The sequence below is a fragment of the Stegodyphus dumicola genome, chromosome 2 (genome assembly GCF_044657685.1).
Source record: "Stegodyphus dumicola isolate Sdum_Otavi_A_Nest chromosome 2, ASM4465768v1".
Lineage (NCBI taxonomy): Eukaryota > Metazoa > Arthropoda > Arachnida > Araneae > Eresidae > Stegodyphus > Stegodyphus dumicola.
Window position 1 is genome coordinate 255,887,190 of NC_140769.1, and position 25,400 is coordinate 255,912,589.

At 34.2% G+C, this 25,400-nt stretch overlaps 1 protein-coding gene across 1 annotated transcript; it reads left to right on the forward strand.

The window, feature by feature from the left end:
* Positions 1-270: 270 nt before the first annotated feature.
* LOC118199396 (uncharacterized) lies at positions 271-24,549 on the forward strand. The gene is made up of 4 exons (XM_035371245.2): positions 271-423; positions 5,504-5,570; positions 12,192-12,248; positions 20,995-24,549. The coding sequence occupies exons 2-4, from the start codon at positions 5,504-5,506 to the stop codon at positions 21,264-21,266; spliced, it is 396 nt and encodes a 131-aa protein (XP_035227136.2). The 5' UTR covers positions 271-423; the 3' UTR covers positions 21,267-24,549.
* Positions 24,550-25,400: the final 851 nt, after the last annotated feature.

Genomic DNA, 25,400 nt, shown 5'->3' on the forward strand with positions numbered 1-25,400 from the left:
TTATTTTTGTGATACAGCTTTGGTGAATTTGTAATTAGAATGAATGGGGAAGTTTCACCCACCGTTACAGAAAACGATTTCCTACCGCTTCCGAGCAGTGTATACGCCACGTAAAACGTGTTTCAACCCTCGCCAGGTAATAACCAACCGGATATGGATTATGATTACAAAATTAATCAGTTTTATTGTGAAAAATACAACGAACTTTGGATTAATGATCAGATTACGACGAATTTCAAGAATTAGTGCTTCTATTATCACTAAAAAGTGATATAAAACAGGATACTGAATCATCTACGAATATGATGAATTCACTGGGCAAGCAACTGCATCAACACATTAACCCAACTCTTAAAAATCTGCAACGGTATTTTGTGGAAACAGAGCTTCAAAGGAAGAGGAATCTACTGCAATATATACAAGGTAAGTGGGATTTAGTTTTTGTTGGTAGTAGCAAAGTTAGCTTTTGAAAATGCTAAGTTACGTAAAAATGTGAATAGTAAAGTTTTGTTTCTGATAGTGCATTAAATAGTATGATTAGCCATTTTTCTAATCATGTTGAAATAATAAACGAAACTTATATCAGTGAAACTGGTAAAATTCGTCAAAATTCTAGGAAGATTAAAAAGAGGGTATATAAATGATTCATGAAATGGTGATGGTTACATTACGTCGAGAAATTCGGCGAAACCAGCTAAGCTCATTAAAAGTAATATTGAGATTCCTACTCAAAATAAATTTAGTCACTATTGATAGTGCGCAAATGATGTTGATAATGTATCTGACGTTGAAAATATGGACACTCAAAGACTGATCAGGTTAACAATACCATATCTGTTCAATACCGTAAATTTAAACCAATAATGACGCAGCGAGACTTTAAACATTCGAATTGGTGCTACTTTGGTAGACAGTTGCACGGATTTTGGCGATTGTTTGGCGAGTTTTCTTTTGGCGAGTAATACAACTTATGGTAAACCCATTGCTGGATAAGTTATTTACGGTAACCGATACTTTGTTGTCATTTTATTAAAAAAAAATAATGCGTTTTATTATGCATAACTTCCGTGTTTTAAATATTATTTATGGCTTCTAAATATTAAAAATCAATTTAATTTTACATTTTTATTTTAAATAAAAATTTTGTTGTTTATAATATTTTATATAATTTTATGTTGATGATGTAATCAATGACGTCACCTTACTTAAAAAGTAATTGGTTTTATTAATATCTATAAATTTAATCTAATGTTTTAAACATTATTTATGGCTGTTAAATCTTAAAATACAATTTAATTTTGCATTTGTTTTAAAAATGATTTTATTATGAATGATTATTTAAATAATTTTAATTCTATGCGTGATGTAATCAGCTCCCTGATTGGTTACTGAATATTTGTGCATTACCGCGCCATTTTAAAATTTTATTATTCATCTCTTCGAATTCGTCAGATTTCAAATGGAATGAATATCTTCGTTTCGAAGATGAATGTTGTTACTGGTAATTACCAAGAATTATTGGTATTGGAATAAAAAAATTGCCCTTTGAGACCTTATTTTGGCCAACCTGTCTTTCCTAATCAAAGATTTATTTAGAAATTGTTAATAGCGTCAGAGGAAATTTATTTTAAATTTTTTGAGGAAACCGCGCTAATTGTTTCTTCAATGAAGTGCGAGATATGTGGATAACAGATGAAGATGGTTAAAAGAGCCAATTCAATTATGATTTCGATTTTTTTGTGGTACTTATCAATAAACAAGAGGTTAAATTACTCAAAAAATGTAAGTACATATTTTTCTTTTCTTTTATAATTGTATACTTCAATTTTTGTTAAAAAAATTAATACACTATTTTCAAAAATTGCTGAGATAATTATTGTCACATATGTTTTAATGTTAATTATATTTTATATAACGTGTTTTAAAGTATTTGAATTTAATAATATTCTAATTCTTTTAAATGTTGGTAGGATGGTTTTTAATTCGATATTCAATTTCAGTAATATTTTAATGTAATTAAACGTTGGCACAATGTTTTTATTCTTTTTTTCGCTATATGAAAGTAATAATAGCCTTACTTTAGTATTTTATACTCATAGTAAATGTATTTATTTACACTTGCCAGCCATCTTAAAAAGCAACATTTTCAACAAAAAATTAATCCATTACTTTTAACGATATTTATTTATTTACTTTTTTTTTTTTTTTTTTTTTTTTTTTTAAAGTATCGAATACTTTACTATGCGTAGAAACAGCGTTTTTCAAGATGGCTGATGATTGTAAAAATGGCGCCAACAATTGCGCCAACGTAAATCGCCAAAAATCCGTGCAACCGTCTACCAAAGTAGCACCTTCGAATTTCTTGAAAATATTAAAGCTTATTTTAGCTACTCTGCCCTGGGTTAAGCAAGTCCCTTCCTTACCGTTGGGCAGGGCTTCTTAAACTTTTTTTCAGTCGCGACCTCTTTTTATCACTGAGATTTTTTCGCGACCCCCAGGACCCCATAATATTTACGAAAATTTTGTGGGACCCCATAAGCAGTGCGCAAATCCGACACAAGCGTGTGCGAAACTGTCAATTTTTTCACTTGTGCTGTAACATACTATTGCTCTTTTAGGTCATTAATTTCTAATTTTAAGAACAGAACAATGTGAAAATTTTAATTAAGTAGCAGACGAAATGACAGCATCACGTGCAAAGCAAGGAAAATGAACGTTTCTATTATAGAAAGAATGCGTCGAAACGTTTTCCTTTTTTCTTTGTCTGTATTGTCTTATCTTTATCTGTTTTCAGATACATTGTGTAAAAATATTTTGTAATTGTAAAATTATTATAATAAGGTGACGAAATATCAAAAGTGGTAAAATTTTTGGCGACCTCCTTGGGAGTCGCGACCCACAGTTTAAGAAACCCTGCCTTAGGGTAATCCTCACAAATTCTCTTAGGCTCATATCACACGACGTGTGTTTCACTCGAACAATTGTTTCGGGCAATTTTTTTCACTAGTTTACTATTGAAAAAAACAGACGTGCGACTTTTACCTTCCTTTCCAAAAAGATTGCAGCCCACCAGCGGCCGAGCGGTAAAGACGCTGAACACTGGTAGTTCGGTCTGAGGTTCGAATCCCGCAAACGGGCTGGCTGCATGGGCGTTTTCGTGGTTTTCCCCATGTGTAACGTGTATACGAGCCAGTTTCCCTTAGAAAGTCCTCCACAAAAGGCATCCCTCCCTTTAGGCAGATAGCCCTCGTGTGCTTTGCCATAATTAAATACACCACCAAAAGATTGCAAGTTGTTCGTTTTCAGCCAATCAGCTATCAGCTTGTTTGTAATGAGGAACCAGTTTCCTTTGTGTTAACCCCAAAGCGATCTATGGTGATTTGGCTGTTGTGACAAAGCAGAAAAATTGTTCCAAACAGCTGTTCTTCCGAAACAAACCGCCGTGTGATAGCAGCCTTAGAGAGACCCTGCACATTACATCTGTTATCCAGAAATTTCGTGCACGTAAAGCATAACTGTACCTAGTTATGGCCAGAAATAGCGTTCTATCTATTGATAAAAAATTGCTCATTTGTAAATCCATGCAGCCCAACCGGGATAGTGGTTAGCGACGTTAAGTGCTGTACTAAAGGTTCCGAGTCTGAGTCCTGGAGAAGGAATAGATGCTTATAAATTTATAATTCTGAGCGGCATGGGGTTACTCTATATATGTGGGGAGCCGAAATCCTCTGGAGAATTGCTGGTAGAAGAAGAGGAGGGGAAACCCTCAGATCCGTTTCCCCCAAGGGCCCTCCTTCAAAATTTCGGGTGAAATTTAGCGAAGTCGTACAGTCACCTGTATGGTTCTTGCCAACGACAGGTGTAATCTTGCACCCCTTGCCACGATGAATTCCGTGGGCTTGTTCTGATGGTTTTGTCGGACAAGTGAGATAAGTCACAACAACAAAAACAACGTAAATCCGTTCTGCGTCCCATGCTTTATTACGCATGGGATGCAGTCCTGTCCATTTTGGGCTAACTCTTGTAGATCTATCAGAAAAATTTTGCAAGGTGCACGTAATATCGTTCCAAGATTACAAAATCCTAATGCACCGTGGTATATTAGGAACAGTGGTATTAATGAAGAATTGGAAATTGTCCAGCTACGGAGCTATTATTACCACCTTGCAAAACATTTTCACACACACACACACACACACAAAAAAAAAAAAAAAGAGAAAATGCCTTACAGATGTACCATTTAAAAAATGCCGTACCTGAGTTATAAACAGTGCCCAATAAAGTGCTTTGCAAAACGCTCAAATGCTTCCTTCTCTCCCTCTCAAACACACTTCCGTTTTTTCTTAGAAATAATAAAATGGATTTAAATCGGATATTTCTTACAATGAAATAAAATCAATTAATACCAAACATGCAATCAACAACACAAATTGCAATATATATATATATATATATATATAAGGTAAAAAGAAAATTCTTAATGCTTCCTTCCGCTTCAAAGTTGTTGTGTTACTGTGGTTCCGGTGAAAAATTTTGTTAACAAAAGTTAAAATAAAAAGTGTAAATACAAAATAAACGAAATTATCACTAGAATACTTACAAATAAAAAGCGTATTTAAAACTCAAATCAAATTGGAAGTAAAATGTTGAATAAAGTTAAGACAAGCTTTAAACATTTGAATAAAAATACAATTGTGATATAAGACATAAGCAAAATAACAAAAAAGCGGTAAATGGTAAATTAGCCCAATACAAATCTCATTACACACTCTTCAAGGGAAATACATAATGATTTTCGAATCCAGCTAAAATTCCATATCGCGTTATGTCAAAACAGAAAATTGAAAATGTACACGAAACGTTTTGAGTATTTAACTGAAAAAATAACTTAGACAAAAACTTTAGTTTCAATTTCTCTGTTTCATTTCCCGACGCGTCCGCTTGAAAAAGTAAATGAAAAAAGCATTAATATATATATATATACACCCTTCCTCTTACCCGGCTTTTATTTTTATTTTCTCAATCCTTGGTCATAGTCATCGACTTCCCATTACAGTAAAATTTTAAATGGCGAAAATGTAAAAATAAATCATTTTTTGAGGAATAACGATATCTAACTTTTAATGCATTCTTCCGGTTCTTATTCTTATACTTTTGAAACTTTTATACTCATTATGAAAAAATAAAATTATAAGAAGTTTGACTCCCATACGACAAAAATTAAATTTACTAAATTAGTACTTAATTTCAAAATTTGCAATTTTTGATGTCATTTTCAACTTTTCTTGAGAGATCGGGTAATTAAGTTACAATAATTCGATGAAATAAGTTTAAATGAAGAGCAGCAAAAAATGTGTATAATTTAATAGGTCGTATCAGGAAGTTATTCGGCGTCTACATCAGATTTTCTTTTAATTATCGTCAGTAGAAGAGGGAATATAAAATGAATATTGTAAAATAAGTCTTTTTAAAGTTTCATTAATTTTGCTCCTCTGTCTTCCAGATGAATTACTCAAGATCTGTTTCAGCTTTACTACTGGTATTAGTCTTTTCAGCAGGCCTTTGCACAGGTAAGATTCATAACATTCTAATAACCTTTATTACCCAAAAAGAATTTCGAACTGTAATAAAATCAAAAAACAGAAATAGTTCAAAACAACATTCCATTGCCTAAGTCAGTTTAATTTTATTATTAATGTTTAGCTGCATATTGATAACTGCTAACTCTCCCGGATTTACCAGAAGACTGCTGTTTTTCATCCGGTTTCCAGGTAGATGACTGAAATCTGGTTTTTAATTTTTAGCTACTTATTTCCATCTCAGCCGAACAAGTTTACAGCATCTGTACAGCGAAATTCACAAGTGCACATCAGTATCGCCACTGAGGGAGGGGTTTCTAAAATCGACAAATAAGCTTCTACTGCTCTTATAAAGATGAGTCTTTGAAACTGTACATATGAGCACATGTTGTTGTTTACGTTTAATTTTATTATTACGTTATTATTTTTTTTATTTATTTTATATTTGTTTCGCAGTTATAAATCTATGGCGAATAAATGCTGCTATCATTTCAGGAGAAAATCCCATAGGGCTTTCATCTCATAAGCTTACTTAATCGTCAACATTTCTCTTTCACCAATCTTATCATGCACTCATATTCGGATTAATATTCGTGGCATATTATCATTCCTTGTATCGAGAACATGTCACAAGCTACATTTAGCCTCGAATTTTATGCATTTACTAACACCTGCGAATTAAAAGAATTCAAGTGTGTGTTTTTTATTAAGCCGAGAATGACTGTAAAATACATATTACATTGAATTATGTATTACAATAAATCCAGTATTTTCTTATCCCATTGCTTACATTCCTTTGATTTTGAAAGTGTAAGATTTAAAATATATGTTGTTAATGATCTTAACTATGCTTATTGTTGTAATTTAACTTTATATATGAATAAATTAAATATATTCGCTGTGAATAAGATAAATTCATTCTGTTTGAAGAGTATTTCTTGTGCAGGCAATACATTTAAGAGTGAATATTTATTAATGCGAAATTTAACACACTAAATGCGTAAGAATGTAATTTAGGAAAGTTTACTTTGATTAAAACTGCGCGTTGTCAATTATTATAGAACATCTTTTTCTTGTAGACTGCAGAAAAAAATGCTAAGACTTCTGCTGTTTGTATATATAATTATGCTTACATTTGATCTAACTTTACACAGAAAATTTTCAGAAGAAATCCACGATACTTTAATTAGTGGTAGAGAAAATTACGTGGCAAAACATCTTCAACCATATGGCTTAAAACTCGATCATGTGAAATGACGGAAATATTACTGGAAGCAGATTGGTCCATTCTAGAAGCCACTCCCTCGGTGGCGATACAGATGTGCATTTATGAAATATGCATCTTGGCGCGCAGCGGTATCCCTACGTAAGGCAGCGCTGTCGACCTTATGGCAGGAATGTGAACTTAGCATGAGGGAGACGTATTACGAATTATGGTCCTGAGTCCATGGACTCTAGAAAATATGCTAAGAGGATCTTAGACCTGCGCTAAGTCTGCAGTACTGTTGCTTTAGAAGAGGTACTTATGACGTAAATTAATGAAAGGGTTAGCTGCAATTGCCGGTGCATTCTGTTTGGCGAAGAAGTATGAAACAAGTCCATCGACAAGGACAGAGTTAGGTCAAGTAGTTAGTGCGAATTAGAGCCAAGTGAAATGTTGGAGGAAGTTGGGAGGGGGGAGGGAACTCTTTTCATACGAAATTTAGAAAGATGACATAACAGGTGGAAGAAGAGGGTTAATCATTAAATGCATAATAAATCTCAATATGCGGCTGAACCAGGATATTAGTTGGTAACGCTGACTGTCGTACCGAAGGGGCTGGGGTCGAATACCGGAGAAGGCATGGCTGTTTATAAATGAATAATATCTGTGCGGCATAGGGGCACTCTAAATATGCGGCAAGCCGACAGTCGTTTCGAGAGAGGGAAATAAGAGTGGAAAATTCCCCCCCCCGGGGTGCTCTGCATCAAAACTGGGGGCGGAGATGAAGTCGTATTGCTACCTATACGATTCTCAAGGCTGTTGCCAACGACATCCACATTCTTGCGCTCCTTGCTAGGATGAATTTCGTGAGTTTGTTCTGCTGTTACTGTTAAAAGAAGAAGAGAGCAAAAGCTTTAAAAATCTGTGTACATCCTTAAGTCGAAATGAAGTGAAGGGGTAGTAAATTAACCGTTATGAAGCGAATTCTTCCGCAAGTATCTTACTGCTTTAAATTTGCAGCTGATTAATTTTTATTTTTCTTTATTTTAGCTGTAAACTAATTAATTTTATTATTATTTGACATTAATTATTAATTTTATTTTCATCAAAGTATCGCTTTGTTTCGAAGTACATTTAGGTGTCAATGTTATTTTTCCCCCGTAACTGAAAATTAATAAGTCCGCAAAAAAATCTATCAGTATTTGCGATAAAGATGCTTTCTAGTAATTTTTGTCCAAGTTTAAGAAACTTAATGAAAATTGAAACGCCGTGTTGCAGCTGAAAGGTGTAACAACCAAAAAAGAAGTTTATAATTATTTATATACAAATAGTTTTTTTTTTTAATATATATATGCATCATAGAAAAATCTAATGAATAAAAGAAAAAGAACAGGTTTCATTACTTCTCAAGTTTCGTACCTCTTGGGAAGTTTTCGTGTATTTCTTTTCAATTTAAGTGAAAAGTAAGTTACTTAGGGGTTATTTCAATATATACAATTATTTGAATATATGTCAATGCGAAAATTTTAATATTTCGCCGTCAATGCTTTTTAAATACAAATTGAATCGAACAAAAATTTCTTGTAGATACCAACTTTGAAATTTCAGCCAGGAAATAAGCATAAACTTGAATTTCTTTTTGTGTTATTTTTATCTGTATATTGCGGCTAATATATGGTAACTTTTTTTTAGTTCAGATAACAAATTTTAGTTTGTCAACCAAAAAAATAGATTTTTATTCCTCTCTCCCCCCCTTTTTTTACTTCCTTGTACATAGTAAACGAAGTACTGCAATCGCAAAACGTTTTAAGCATCATATTTCAACAAAAGTATCCATTAAGACCATTATCGAATGCAACGTAACGATATTTTTGCTGGAATCTGTAGTTACGGACAGAATAAAAGGCTTTGTTTCCCAAAACGGGATGCAAAAAGGACAACTGGATTCAGAAGACATTCTTCCGTACGTACGTATGCATGTATGTATCTCGCATAACTCAAATATGAGTAGTCACAGAACGTTGAAATTTCATATATACTACTGCTATAATATGTAATTGTGCTCCTCCCTTTTTTATCGCAATCGGTTGCACCAAAGACATATAAATATATATACACATATACCCACTCTGTTACTCAGCTATGTGAGTTTAGGTTTCTTATTCTTATATGTTGGTAAATTGCTCATTTGTTGCTTTAAAAATGATTGAATTAGGCTTGTAAGGATCTTAAGTTTTACTAACGTTTATTTTATTTTAAATCTTTACTATCACTTCTTATTTTCTACTTCCGGCCAGAATTATAAGCGTGAAGGAGTTTATGCAAAGTTGTCTGGCGAACGCCAAGTATTTAAGTGTGGCCTTTTTGCCAAGCAGGAGAGAGGAAGCCGTGAGTTCGAAGCAGGCCGCTTACCTTAGAAGTTACGCAGTTGCTACTTTGCCTTCCAGGCCAGAGGTTTTAATCCTCTTGATAAATTAAACGTATTGTAGTGTTCACAGTCTCTGTGCTACATACGCTTTCTGTTATTATAAGGCCAATCTTATTCTAAAGTTAAATTAGAGTTTAGTTTTATTTTGATATCTTTTAAGTTAGACCCCGAGTGGAGGGTCATTGTATTCCGAAGTACGGAAGTCATTGTATATAAAGAAAAAAAATAAAGGGTTTTGTATACCCTTCGTCTGTATCCTGTCTACTTACTACAATTAGTGAACATAGCTTTAGTAAGCTCTCTGTTCTAGTCAGGTCATTGTATGTTTCCGAAGAAGGTAAGAAGAAACATTGAACCTGATAGGCTTTTCTTATCTTTCGGTTTAGGCTTTTATACTTTTAGTTAATCTGCATGCAATAGTTGTGGATTATCGACAATATAAAAGTTGTTCAAGTGCGGCTAGGCCTAATAACTTCCTTTTACAAAATAACCGAAGTATTGCAATCACGAAAAATTCCGGGTAGCATATTTCAACGAAAATATCCATTTTGACTGCTGTCGAATGCAATTTAGCGATGTTTTTGGGTGACATTTCTTCGTAAGGACAGAATAAACGGCTTTTTCTCCCAAACGAATTATAAAACTGATTTAAAATGGATTCAGAAGAGATTATTTTCGTGGCGTCTGTCCGTACGTAAGTATGTATCTCGCGTAACTCAAAAACGAGTAGTTTTAGAACGTCGAAATTTCGCATATAGGACTCCTATATCATATAGTTATGCATCTCGCATTTTGGTCGCAATCGGCTGCACCAAAAGTATATAGTATATATATATATACACTGCTGGCCACCGTAAATACAACACCCTGAAGGAGGCATGCGCAAATAACATGCATTAGCGGAGGTGATATATGCAAATGATTAGAATTTCAGCGCAGACGCACATCACGAGTGCCTGTGGCGCCACTTCAAAGCGCTATTTAAGACTTGGAGTTTTCGACAATTTCAAGTTCGGCAATTGTGTTTCTCCTTTTTTTTTTTTTTTTTTTTTTTTTTCCCCAAAAAAAACGATCAATTATGCTTCGTAATAAACAGCGACATCGTTTGATCAAGTGTCCGAGTTCGACAGAGGAAGGATAGTGGCCTACCGAGAGTGTGAATTATCTTTCAGGGAAATCGGTAGTCGTGAGAGAGGATGCTGAACAGCTGCGTTATAAACCGTCACGCTGGTCCTGCACCGGGTATTATGGTATGGGGCGGTATTGGATATCACTCTCGCATTCCTCTAATACGCATTGCCGGTACTTTAAACAGCCAGAGCTACGTCTCCGAAGTGTTGGAGCCAGTTGACCTTCCTTAACTTCAGGGCTTGCCCACAGCCATATTTCAACAGGATAATGCGGACCACACGTGGCACGCATTGTCCAAGGGTTCTTCGTCAATCGCCAGATTGAATTGCTTCTCTGGCCGGCTCGCTCTCCAGATCTTTTGCCGATAGAAAACATGTGGTCCATGGTTGTTAACGGTTGACCCAGATTACATCCCAAGCTGCCACACCAGATCAACTTTGGCAACGTGTGGAAGCTGCTTGGTCTGCTGTAGCCCAATAACACATCCAGAGTCTCTTTGAATCAATGTCGAGGCGTGTGGCAGCGGTGATCTCCAACAATGGCGACTACTTTGGCTACTGATTCTGCAAGGAACCACACTTCACAGAAGTCTATAAATTTAATCATTTGATACTTGGTCAACATGTTATCTACTAGATAAATTTTGTTGTGATATCTCTTGTCTTTCTTAGTGTTGCAATTTGGGTAGCCAGCAGTGTATATACCCACTCTGTTACTCCGTTCCATAAGCTGAGTATTTTTATGCTTATATATTGGTAAATTGTGTATTTTTTTCCTTTAAAAATGATTGAATTTTATTGTTCTTATCTTCTGGTTACCGTTTTTACGCTTTTAGTTAATCTGCATGCAATATTTGTGGAATTATCAACAATTTAAAAGTTGTTTAAGTGCGGCTAAGACTATTTTTTTAGCCTGGCAGCCATATTATTTTTTTAGCGTAGCAGCCATATTTGTTTTCATTTGAAACTTAGCAGAATAGTGAATTAATTCTTTCTGCACCTTCAGTGCCTTTTTGCCGCGTGGGCCGAAAGGAAACTTTTAGTTTTGTGCACCAAAAAATCTGCCTTCTTGCCTGCTGGTCGAATTCCTTGTTTTTGCATAGAAACTGTAATTTTAATTGTAAAATTTTTTTTAAAATTTTTTTAATTGTATTTGGTGTTTTATATTTTCCTATATCTTTCAATTTCGACTTAAAGTAGTTTTAGTTTTTATATACTATTTTTGCCTTGCCGCGAAGCGAGAACTGAATTAATTGAATGAGAAATATATCTCTAATGAAATTCGAGGAAATGAAGGAAAAAAATGCGTATAATTTAATATTCGGTACAAAGAAGTCATGTAGTGTACACTTCAGATTTTTTAGTATTAAGGATTTTAAATAATAAGCAGTATGTCGCAGCATTCTAATTACAGCTAAACTGGAAACAGTAATAAACTACCCTTGCATATTCATTGAGAACAGATGTGTTTGTTTATATCTGGGATTAAAAAATTCTAATTACAGCTAAACTGGAAACAGTAATAAACTACCCTTGCATATTCATTGAGAACAGATGTGTTTGTTTATATCTGGGATTAAAAAATTCTAATTACAGCTAAACTGGAAACAGTAATAAACTACCCTTGCATATTCATTGAGAACAGATGTGTTTGTTTATATCTGGGATTAAAAAATTCTAATAAAAGTCTCATTTTGTTATTCGGAGCTTTTTTATATTAAAAATGAAATGTATAAGATAAATTACTACGCTTTTATTTAGAAGTTTTTCTGACATATTCTTTTGAACTTATAAAGTATTTAGTAAATTAGAAAATTATTACTGTAATATTCTTGCAACTTTAATTACAGGGAAAACACCAAGGCAGCCCAGCCCTAGTCTATTCACTCCTCGGGTGAAAAAGCAAGGTAAAATACTGTAATGAATTTTGTACACATATATATAATTTTAGTGAAATTATATCTGAAATTGTAGTATCTTTCGTATAAGATAACATGAAGTGCTTGAAAAACGATGTTCTGCTGGAAAAATAAGGGCAAGTCTATTTAATATTGGAGTAAATGGCTCTCTCGGCAATTTAACGAGATATCGCCAAGTTCGCGATGGTTTTGGCGACTGATTTTTGTCCACTAATTCGCCGAGAAATCACTAAAAGTCGCCACACCTGGCAACATTTTGGTCTGGTCCCTGTATAACTGTAACTGGTACTCTAGTTGAATAACTGTAATTGATTCCTATATGTAACTGTAGCCGTCTCCACCCTCATATGTAACTTAAATAGTGTATTTTTTCCTGTAATTTTGAGAAGTAGAGGGCACTAGAGATCTCCCGGTGGCTGGGGGGAAACTATATAAGCCTGTATAGTCCCCCCAGCTACATAAGAGAGGCACGTTCTTCTGCTCTCTTATGTAAAACTATATAAGAGAGCATCCGATTTCGGTTTTCAGTTCAGAGCTGACATTGGTGTATTGAGATCTCCGTGAGGGATTAAGGTATGGTTTGGTTTATTCCATTAACGGCAAAACACTCGAGGGCTATCTGCCTAAGTTAAGGGCTGCCTTCGTGGAGGACTTTCAAGGTGGAACTGACTCGTATACACGTTACACATAGGGAAAACTACGAAAACGCCCATGTAGGCAGCCCGTTTGCAGGATTCGAACCTCGGGTCGAACTACCAGTATTGAACGACTTTACCGCTCGGGCGCTGGTTGGGGAGATATTAAGCTATAATCGATTCTGTGTGCATTCAGTCTATTACGAACCTGTACCACACGCAACAATATTAATAGTTTCTAAGTCTTTTGCAATTCTCTATCTTCTTAACTTTAGTTATTTCTCTTCGTCTCATAATTTCAGATTATGTCCCAAACCCTTTTTGTATACTTTTATTATACATTTAAAAAATTAGCTATTTACATGCGTGATTAAGAAAAGTAGTGGATGTTTGTGATAACTATGGACCTATTATTAAGTGTTTATGCTAATGTAGGAAAGAAAAATCTGAATTTTCGTAAATCTAGTTGAAGTCCTGCTCACTTTCGTTTTAAATCTAGTAAAGCTTCATTCAGCTAGCGAAAAATTAAGTAAAAGAAGACTGACTGACGCTAGCATGAGAATATTGTCTTAGCAAAATAGTCTGAGAATCTTGGCTTAAGGAGTTCTTTTTGCTAAAATGAGTAATTTAGGTTTTAAAGTAAACTACTGATTTCCAGATAATATTCAAAACTAATTTAATTGTATTATTTTAACTTTTCTTTCCGCTAATAATCAAGTCTATAGTTAATACTGAAAGCGTCATCTGAGAGCTTACTAGTACTACGAAGGCCAACAAGCGTCCGAGCGGTAAGAATCGCTGAACACTGGTAGTTATGACCTGGTTTCGAATCCAGACGAATGGGCTGGCTGCATGGGCGTTTTTGTGATTTTCCCCTTGTGGAACGTGTATACCAGCCGGTTTCGTATAGAAGTTCTCCCCGAAGGCATCCCCCTTAGACAAATAACCCTATAGTTCTTTGCCATAATAAACTAAAACAACCAAATCAAATCAAACAAGCATGACGTAACTTTGAGGAAAATGTCTTCGTTTTACGCAATTTGATTTACGAAATAATAACCAGTGTGAAGTGGATACTACTATGTAAACTGGTAGCTTGACATAGTTTCAAATCAACAAAAATGGCTGCAAAAATGTTCTTCCATGCTTTTTTTCTTATAAAAGAACATACATGTAAACCAGTTTTTCTTAGAAAATCCTGCATGAAAGCGTCTCTTCCCTTATCACATAGTTTTACTTCAATTTCTGTTTTCAAATCAAAAAACTTAATATTAGATACATGATTAATTATGCTAGGAATAATATTTCACATTTTAACTTGTTCCCCCCCCCCTTGATATAATAGGATAAAGCGAAGTGTTACGAATTATGTACAAAGATAAATGATTTTGGTACAATTATATGTGAAACTTGCATTTTTTCCTGCTTAATATAACATGAAAAATCTGCAGAGAAAAGCTATGGCGGAAAAGTAAGAATACTGGGGCAAGTTCATTTAATACTGAGTAAATGGCTATCTCAGTAATTTGGCGATATCTCGCCAAGCTAGCAAGGGTTTTGAAAAAATATTTGTCACCAAATTTAGTGATAAATCGCCAAAATCTGCCAAATTTGGCTACCATTTGGCGCCGGTCCCTGTATTATTGTAACAGGTATTGTAACTGAATAAATATAATTGATCACTACTTTAGCTGTAACGGTAATTCGATTATCATATTGTCTTCCAGTAATTTCCCAAAGGTAATAGAAATATCTCGGTGGCCGGCTGAAAACTATACAAGGCCAGAAAGAGCATCTGCTCTCAGTTGTTGTTGCGTGTACGGGTATTTCTGTGGAAAATTCCAGAACTCTGAAATGTTTCTTTTGGTAAAACAAATCTTATTAACCTATCATCAGAACTGTGTGCATCCAATCCATTACGAGCGCGTAGGCACGCAATAGTATTATATTCCGCTATATCCTATTCGAAAGGTAATGCCGAGCGGTAATGTCGCTGAACACTGGTAGTTCGGTCCGAGGTTCGAATCCCGCGAACGGGCTAGCTGCATGGGTGTTTTCGTGGTTTTCCCCATGTGTAACGTTTATACGAGTCAGTTTCCCTTAAAAAGTCCTTCCTTTAAGGCAGATAGCCCTCGAGTGCTTTGCCGTAATCTAATAAGCCAACCAAACCAAACCTATTCGAAGGGTGAAAGTTTTCTTCATAACGCACTCTGTAAATGTTGTCAAATTTGAAAACTCCACTGATTACACTGGCATAAAAACGTACTCTAGTACCCGAACAATAGGCTACTCATTCGCTGTACTGGCCGTGGAGTCAAAAGATAATGTCATTGCATTATTAGCCACCGAGATCCCAGATCTAACTGCTTGTGATTTTTTCCTATGGGGTTTTGTTAAAGACAAAGTTTTCCTGTCTCTATTTCTCCAGGACTTACAGCAACTGTAGCAGCGGATAACTGAAGTGCTCCAGTCATTAACAAAGGACATTCTGTCACGAGTTTGGCAGGAACTGTAACATCGGTTAAATATTTGTCGTGTCACCGGAGGGGCACACATAGAACATCTATAGGAACTTGGATATCTATAGTTTCACAGTAAATGTCCCATTGAATATGAAACACTCTGTATATATATATTATAACATGAAAATTATCATGAAACTAGATGTAACATGCAATATATATACATATATATATACAGCATGAACTTACAGTATATACACACACATAACATACAACATATACATGAATATAAACATACTTATGGCAAGGACTCAAGAAGCTGGCAAGATCTGTTACAGAAATATTAACCTATGCTGTTGGGAAAAATTTAATTTCATTTTCAATATTAACAGTAGGTGCCGCTTAATATTGTTACGAAATGTCAAGGCGCGGTGAGATGGCTTCCCCGCAAAGCCGTTTTAGGGTTGCCATAAAATGGCAAGGGAAGGCAGGGTTGTCACGTTTGGCGAGAAATTGCCCATTTGGTGACAAAATTGGCGATATGCCATGAACTGATGGAAAACCTTCTGGAACGAATTCTTACCGGTTTAGCACAGAATGTTTTCGAACACAAGCCGAAAGCTACATAAACCTTGTTGGCCCGTAGTCAGTTAGTATCGAGAGTGAGTGCCTCGTCGAGAGGGCGAGTGAGTCTGTCTCGTCTAGAGTGCGAGTGTCATAGTTAGTCCGTGCGGAGACGATCGAGTTGACAGCCGGCCAACGAGTGCCAAGTGGGTCGTCGAGTGCACCGAAGGAGTCTCTTAGTGCATCGTCGAGAGAGCGTGCTGAGCTCTGGGAACGACTGAACCGAATAGTCGGGAGCTGTGCTCATTGTATCGAGTGCATCATCAGTTGTAGCGTGGAGTGTCTCGAGAGTACGTGGAGTTCCGAGAAGGACCAAGCAGAGTCGGGAGCTGTAGTCTGGTGCTCTGCAGTGAAGTTGTCTCCACCGTGATAGCCTGATAACCTGAAGGCTGTGTCGCTGATTGTTCCAGCGAGTGTTTATAGTAGATCTTCGACGACTGTACCTATCATCGACGACTGTAACTGTAAGTGACTTTGGAGCTGTCCTGACAATACTGGTAAATAAAGTGTGTTTCGATATTTCATCAAGTGTCGTCGTTATTCACTCCAAATCCACACGAACCCCGTACGAACGTGAAGGAAAAGAAAATAACGTAACAACTGGTGTCAGAAGAAAAATAAAAAAAATAACGTAACAATATAATTATGTTTGTCCAGTGTTCTTTTGATGACATTAAACGATGAGAAAAAATATCCTTCAAAATAACAAGGAGTTTAACTAATTAAGTACAAAAGTATTATAAAACGTATAAGTAGGTATTTTCTTAATAATAGAAAACATAATTTTAGTAATACTATTCAAATGATGTTTCAAATGAAAAATTAATTCCATTATAATATTTTGAAATTTCTTATGGTTTTGTAACGTAATTAATAGATCTAGATTTAAAATTTTTATATTTGGAAAGTTTTAAAAGGTATAATTAAGAAATTTTTGCATTTTCTTATTTTATATTCACAAAATAATATGGTGCATACTAGTATTATTGTAAGGCAGTGTAGAATTTTATTAACAAAATTTAAAAGACCTAACTTCAATATACAAGTTATACGTTTTAAATTTTAATTTTTGAATAATTTTTAATTTTATATTAACTAATTGGAAAATTTTAATGACTATAAGTTATAAATGCAAACTTTGATAATTGTACAATACTAAAGGCCCTTTTACCTCGTATAGACAATGGAGGCTTTTACGTGAGATTGTATGTAAGCATCCCACAGCCATCAGCAAGTTGTAACGCTGATTTGCATTGTAGAGGACCTGCATATTTTTATCAAAGTTTATTTATTATTGTACTGACTTTTGTTACTTTTCTTTGTTCATTAAGTTCTAAATTCTATTTTACATTACTTTACAGTTAAGAAATGTGCGTTATTTTAAAAGTATTAAATAAGTAATTTTAATACCAATTTCTTGAATATGTAAAAGATAATTTTGGTTTTATATTGACAACAAAAATTATTACGAAAGACTTTCAGGCTAAGAACTGCAGAATAAGATTATGGTTAGTATCATGATAAGCAACTAAAGATTTATAGAACTGTGAACTTTATAGTTATTCCTTGAAAACATTTAGACACTTTTTACAGCATTTTTACCGAAAAATGAAATTATAGACTTTCAAAATTTCAATTTGCATTTATTGATAAAAATGATATCAATAAAATTTTGTTAATTTAAAAAATTATTTAGATCAACATTCTATGATTTTCTTTTCCACAATTGTTTTTCCTTTGCTTCGCTAATGCTTTAATGCTTTCTTCTAAAAGGGTTTCTGTTTCGAATCCTTTTTCTCTTTGAAGGTGGGGAATTTGTAAGATAAGAAAAAATGTAAATCAGCTTTATAATTTAATTTAGTAATAGCCTTTTATTTCTTCTGTCTATTCTAAAAATCATAATAGCTTTTCTGGACTGCGTCATTTCTACGTTGATCCATCTCGCATGGCTTCCGTAACGTTGATAACGTAGCTAATGCGGAATCTAAACTCAGAATTTTGAGAATAGAAACCTTTCTAACATAAACCAAAATCATCTCTTGGTAAACTTCCATACTGGCTAAATGCGCACTTCATTTATACCTCTGTTGTTGCCTCGTTGCAGATTCAACATTTTAGCATTCTACGCAATCAGAAATCTTCATCTTCAATATGCTATCTACGTGCTATGCCATCAGAATTTCTACGCTGTTTTCTGTCTATCACATACATATACTATGAAACTAAACACAGCATACAATATATATATTGTTACGACATGTCCAGGCGCGGTATAATAACTTCCTCCCAAAGCAGGTTTAGGGTTGCCATTTTATGGCAAGGGAAGGCGGGGTTGCCACATTTGGTGAAAATCGCCCATTTGGCGACAGAAGTGACAATATGACATGGACGGATGGAGAACCTTTTGGAACGAATTCTTATCGGTTTATCACAGAACGTTCTCGAACACAAGCCGAAAGCTAAATAAACCCTGCTGGTCCGCAGTTAGTTAGTGCCTCGTCTAGAGTGCGAGTCAGTGTGTCTCAACTGGTTAATCTGCCCGGAGACGATCGAGATGACAGCCGGCCAGCGAGTGTCGAGTGTCTCGTCGAGTGCATCGAATCGAGAGATTCTTTTAGTGTATCGCGAGTTAGTGCATCGTCGAGTTTAGTCTTAGACCGTAGTGAGTCGAGAGTTATACTCTTGTGAATCGTCGAGTGCATCGCGAGTTGTAGCGTGGAGAGTCTCGAGAGTACGTGGAGTTCCGAGAACGACCAAGCAGAGTCAGGAGCTGTACTCTGGTGCTTTGCAGCGAAGCTGTCTCCTGACCGTTATAGCCTGATAGTGTGAAGGCTGTGTCGCTGATTGTGTCAGCGTGTTTATGGTAGTTCTTCTATAACTGTAAAACGTGATTTTGGAGCTGTCCTGATTAATATTGCTAAATAAAGTATGTTTCGATATTCCATCAAGTGCTGTCGTCGTTATTCACTCCAAATCCATACGAAACCCGTACGAACTGGTATCAGAAAATAACCTAACAATATATATATGTATACAACATGAAGTTACAGTATATATACATACACATAACGCACAATATATACATGAATATAAACATACTCAAGAATAACTCAAGAAGATGGCAATGAGTCAAGAAGATCTGCTAGAGAAATATTGACTTAAGCTGTTGGAAAAGTTCTGTTTCATCTTCAGAATGAACAGTAAACGCCGCTAAATGTGATCATGTTTGCCCAGAGCTCTTTTGATGGCATTAAACGACGAGAAAACGCAAAGCAGTTTAACTAATTAAATACAATAGTTTAAAGAAACGTATAAGTAGGTAGTTTCACAACATTTTGTAATTAAAATGATTAAAACGTTTATGAACTGTTCATAGTGTTTCCGGGAATTATTTAACCGATTCTATGTACTTCTACCACAGTATTCGGAATACATCTTTCATTGGAAGAGAACATAGCAATATAAAATCTTAGTTTAAGCAAAAGAACAGTTTACTGCAAGAGTTTTCAGAGAATTTGTTTTCAAGACAAAAGAAAACAATTTTTTTGTCTGATCGCCTCCGATAGATTATTCAAAATCTACGGCATACTAAGATTGCATTTTTGCCTAATTTTAAAGGGTTTACTGAAAGGGAAAGAGCAATATTTGACAGTTTGACACCTCACTTGGCAAAACTTTTCTGGTACTTTGTAATTTTTGTTATCCAGTTTGAGCTGTTTTCGACGAATTTATGTTTTATTTGGAGATTTTATTTTATGTTATAAAAATTATTTTATAATAATTTGATCATATTACCGAAATATTGATCATAACAAGCGATTTATTTTCTGTTTTCATGTACAAATAAGCGCGACCAAGGCAAATCAATCCGAATGACAACTTTAAAGGCGATAACATTCAGTGTCGTCTGCTGAACTTTCTTTTAACTCTTTACAACTATTTTTTTCCCACATAAAATTACACTTGAAATAGGTATTGTTTCTGCTCACTTTTGATGACCATTCAGAATATTTCGATTGACCATTAAAAACCACCGACACCACTGAACATTTTTTTAAAAAAAAATCAAACTATAAAATAAAAATTATGATGATCAGATTGGCTACTGTTATAATTCTAAGCACAAAGAAGTTAAAACGGAAGTAAGACACTCATATTTAACATTTAAATTTGGCAAAAAACTGCTTCAGATTTGTCTAGATTTTGAATATAATTCTACAGATTTCGATGTATTTCTTTTCCAGGAGTAAAAACGGCGTGGAAATCGATTAAGTTTTATTCAATAATCTACGCTGTTTTATTAATAAGGTGTGAATTGAAAAAATGATATATTTCTGTTTTATTATTATAAAACATTTATGCGTTATTAGTCCAAAGGGATTTTGTCCCTGAAAGACTATTGTTTTCGTATTGCGATTTTGCGTTGAATCACTATAAACGACGAATCACTTTTCAGACTGTTGCCACCAAATGTTAGAGTTCTGCATTATATTTGAAGAAATTAAATAATGAAAAATCTGCATAAATGTATGTATCTTTCTCGCATTGTTGTAAAACAACGGTACATAGAGCGATCGAATTTTGAATGACGTAATCTTCCTACGAATACGGGCATGTGGAAGTCCAAATTTGAAATTTGGAATTTGTTTTATTATCGATTTCATATTTTGTAAAACTTTAACGAATTTTTAATTAAGAAACTCAAGGATTTCAAAGCGAGCCATGGCAACGTTGTACAGAAAAAACAGTTTTATCTCCAGCGCGCGAGTCTCTGTATCGGAAATTCTAAAAGATATGCTCATTTTAAAATTATTTTGCGACATTGCTATTGAACTGAATTTTATGGTTCAAGTGCAAAGAACATGAAGTTTAATAAATAAAGGTAACACACAAAACGTTAAAAAAACAGCCCTTTGGACGTAATTTAAAATCTGAAAGCTTTCAGATTATTTTAATGATTTTATGCTTTTTAAATCTTTTCGTAACCGAACTAATTTTTTTTTTTTTTTGTAGGTTCTGTTTTTCGACAAATTGCTATGGGGTTAGCCTTTGGAGTTATTATAACCAGTTCAGTTTTAATTCCCATCGTCTTTTATTACTGTTGCTTTTGCTGTAAGAAGATTTATAACGTATGGCATGGTTACAGACCAGATATTGTTTTGAAAATTTCCAGGCGAAGTCAAGCTGTTCCTTCTCACCAAACTGTTTATCGACCTTTTGCTATGCATCAACAGCCGCAACCAGTTCCTTTAAATGGAACACAGTCATCAATCACCACAGTTTGAGCTGCTGCGATTATGCTCACCCCTTCCTAGTTATTATGCATTTGCTGATCTATGTGTTTTAATGTATAAGTGAGAATTCAGCTTACTGTATTAATTTGCTAATCGGATTTTTCTAAGATGGCCATGTTTAAATGCCAGTTATTGCCCGTTTATTGTTTCATCTTTTTCACTAAAATTATAAATATATATGTAATAATAAAATTCCATAGTCAAGAATACACTTAAAATTCTAACTGTATGTTCTTTTCATTTTTAATGGCGGCCTTCTCTTATTTGAAAGTACGTGGAATTAAATCCACAGCCCCGTAGTCAAGTTGTTTTTCCCGCCTTTTTCTACACGTACAGTTATAGAATGTTCTGGAAGTATTTAAAGCGAACTGGATTGGCTGACGAAGCTGACGTCATTTCTTGGAAGCTCCGCCTTTCCAGAGTCTATAAAATGACTCGCAAAAGGAATATCGAGGCTTTTTCTTTAATGTCACGATGCAGTAAACTTCATACAAAAAGTTATTAGTAATTCTTTTTTATTTAGTCCGGATATCTGATTTTGTAACTGCTATTTCTCCTGAAATATAATAAATGGATCCTGTATTTTAAAACTTATCGGCTGATTATTTAAGCTACGACTAAAGCTGATACATCACATATATATATTCGAAATTTCTTTTTAAATTTTATTCTTTAAATATTAAAAAAGCGGTTTAAAGTCTCAAATGGTTCAAGGGAATGCATTTCGAACTCATTAATTTCGATTGTTACATTGATAACATTACATTGCTTGATTACATTACAATACATTTTAATAGTACCCTTCATTCACGTTTACTAGATTTTTTATCATTTTTTGGAGACAGAAACAGGTAGACTTTTATATTTTATGGAACTAAATTTATATTTGATTTGCAATCCAACTTTTAACTTCATTATTAATTTATTACGATCTAGAAGTTCCGGCGCAGATTCGTCTCTTTTCTTTTTACTTCCTTGTACGAAGTAAAAAGGAAGTATTGTAATCGCGAAAAGTTCCAGGCAGCATATTTCAACGAAAATATCCCATTTTGAATTCTTTCAAATGCAATTAACGATGTATTTCCGTGATATTGCTTAAATGTTCTTACACGGTGAGCATACAAAACGTATGATAGGACAAATGAAAAGCATACGATATAAATTCAAATAATGTTTTAAGCATGTTTTACGATATAAAGTTTTTTTTCTTTGTTAATGTTTTCTATATCTATAAAAAATTCTTAATGTTTTCTATATCTATAAATAATAAAAGTCTAAATTCTTACTATTACATCTATAACTAGTGAAAGTGAATCACTTAATAATTTGTTCTGTATACATACACGCAAGATGAATAATTTTGTAAATTTAAAAACAAAAATGAGTTTTTTTCAGTTCGAAACTCAGTTTTACCGTGCACAGCTTATTGAAGTACTTTAATAGAAATTGTAAAATGTGTATATGTTACTGTAAATGATCAAAACTGGAGAATGTCGATATTCTCCAATGAATGTCTACACATACCCAAATAGTCAGTTTAAGTGTTTAAGACCGAATAGTTGGTTACATTTTTATACATTTGAACCATTACTCGTATATGTCGACAAGAAGGTATGCTGTGATGGAGGTCGAAACGAGAAGACAAGTAGAGAAGCGTTGCGTTCTAAAAGAAAGTGCAATTCAAAGTGTCATAACAGTTTAAGTTGTTGCAATAAATAAGATGGTATAAACATCAATCACAACATTAAGTAAGTTTATTATTGGGGTTATTTTTTTTTCTTATTTAGAATGTACTGTTTGTTTTAAGTTCAACAGTTTAGTTACATCTGCTGTTACTTAAGCTTTCTTTTATTTTAACGTATATCATAATTTGTTTGAATAATAAAGTATGTTTTAGAAACATAATAAAAGTATTTTTATTCAACATTCACCATCTGTGCATGGTGAATATCGACATTTGCCTGTGTGAGTGAGAAATAAGGATATTTAGAAAATATTTCGGACATACACCAAGCGACCAAGTGAATGTTGACATTCACCAGAGAATGTCGACATTTACCAGATTTCGATCTTCCACGGTTACGTGTACATAGATGAAGCAAAGTTATTAAATGAGTTTCAAATTTCATTTACAGTTAAAAAATTTCAGAATATAGTTAATAGTATTTTAATGTACTTTTATTGGCCTCAGAAATTTTCTCTTATATGTATATCCATTACTTGTTAGACCAAAGGGATTTGAATCCCGAAGGACTATTAGTTTCGTTTTGGCATTTTGCGTCGGACTCATAAATGTCGGTTCACTTTTCAAACTGTTGCCACAAAATGTTAGAGTCCTGCATTATATTTGAAGAAATTAAATAATGAAAAATCTGCATAAATGTATGTATATTTCTCGTATTGTGATAAAACAACGGTACATAGAGTCATCGAATTTTGAATAACGTAATCCTCCAACGAATATGAGCATGTGGAAGACCAAATTTGAAATTTGAAATTTGTTTTATGATCGATTTCCTATTTTTTAAAATTTTGACGAATTTTTGATTAACAAACTCAAGGATTTCAAAGCGAGCAATGGCAACGTTGTGCAGAAAAAACATTTTTATCTCCAGCGCGTGAGTCTCTGTATCGGAAATTCTAAAGATATGCTCGTTTTAAAACTATTTTGCGATATTGCTGTTGCACTGGATCTTATGGTTTAAGTGCGAGGAACATGATATTTAATAAAGAAAGGTAACACACAAAATGTTAAAAAACGCCCCTTTGGACGTAATTTAAAATCTGAAAAATTTCAGATTTTTTTTTTTTTTTTTTTTTCTTTGTGCGTGTTATTTATCAGGACAGAAATTCACAATCAACAACATGAAAATAATTTATCCTATTCTAAAATGCAAGAGTAGTTAATATTATCTGTTGCCATGACTACATTCTATCTCTCACGTTTTCATTATTACAAATACTTTGAATGGTCATGACACCATCTGGTGGTAAACTCTGGAAATTGCTAATACTTTATAAATTCTCATCACAATATTTTCATTTATTTTCTTCATTTCAAAATCCAGCATACTAATTTTAGTTAGGTACACATAACTCTCATTTAAATAAGCGGATATTTTAGAAATACGTATTTAAAGCAATATCTTACTTGGAGAAAATGTTATAAAATAGAGTGAAAACTGACCTGCCGCTTCAGAAACATGAATTGAAATGAAATCAAGTTTCATGGATATATGTACTAAAAAAGGCAATTTAAATTTCATGTTTTAATTTTTAGGCAATCCTGTATTGTAATAATTGTCTTAAATAAATTTTATAGACAGTATTCTTATATGTCTGATATTTATTGGTTGTTTTCTTTATGTTAAAAAGAAATCTTCTTTTATTTGCTCATAGAATATTGTTGAACCATTTTGCTACACAGGAATGAGATTCACTATAGCTTTCATTTTATTATATTAAACCTCAATCATTCATGACGAACGGCATTTAAATAAAACAAATGTAAGTGAGGGCATGAGTTTGATCGACACGACAGGAAAATGTGTTTATGTTCAAAATAAACGCAAAGTGCTTCTTTGCAGCGATACACTATTCACAATAAATGTTCAAAAAAGGGAACGCTAACAGTAATAGGAACTACAGCTGTGATTGGGGCTGGCAAATGCAGCGGTAGAGGGCGGTAGTGAGACGGACAAACACAATGTTCGAGAGGTTGCATCGGTCTCTGTGTGAAAACGGGTCATTTGAAGCCACGACTGACATTAGGAGTGGAAGAAGAAGTGCACGACAACTTCGCATTGAAAGAATCCATCTTGAACACTGTGCATGAATCACCCCAGACAAGTACAAGAGTTATTGCACGTTCGTCTGCAGCTGAGTCATTCCACCATTTGGAGAGTACTGCATGAAAATGGTTTGCACCCATGCCATTTGCAGAGAGTCCAAACCTTGCAAGAGACAGATTACCCTCTTCGAGTTCATTTCTGTCATTGGTTCTTGCAGCAGTGTGCGGCGCAGACGAGTTTCCCATCGGATGTGCTATTCACGGACGAGGAAACTTTCTCAGAAGACGACATCTTCAATAGCCACAACATGCACGTGTGGGCAACTCATAATCCA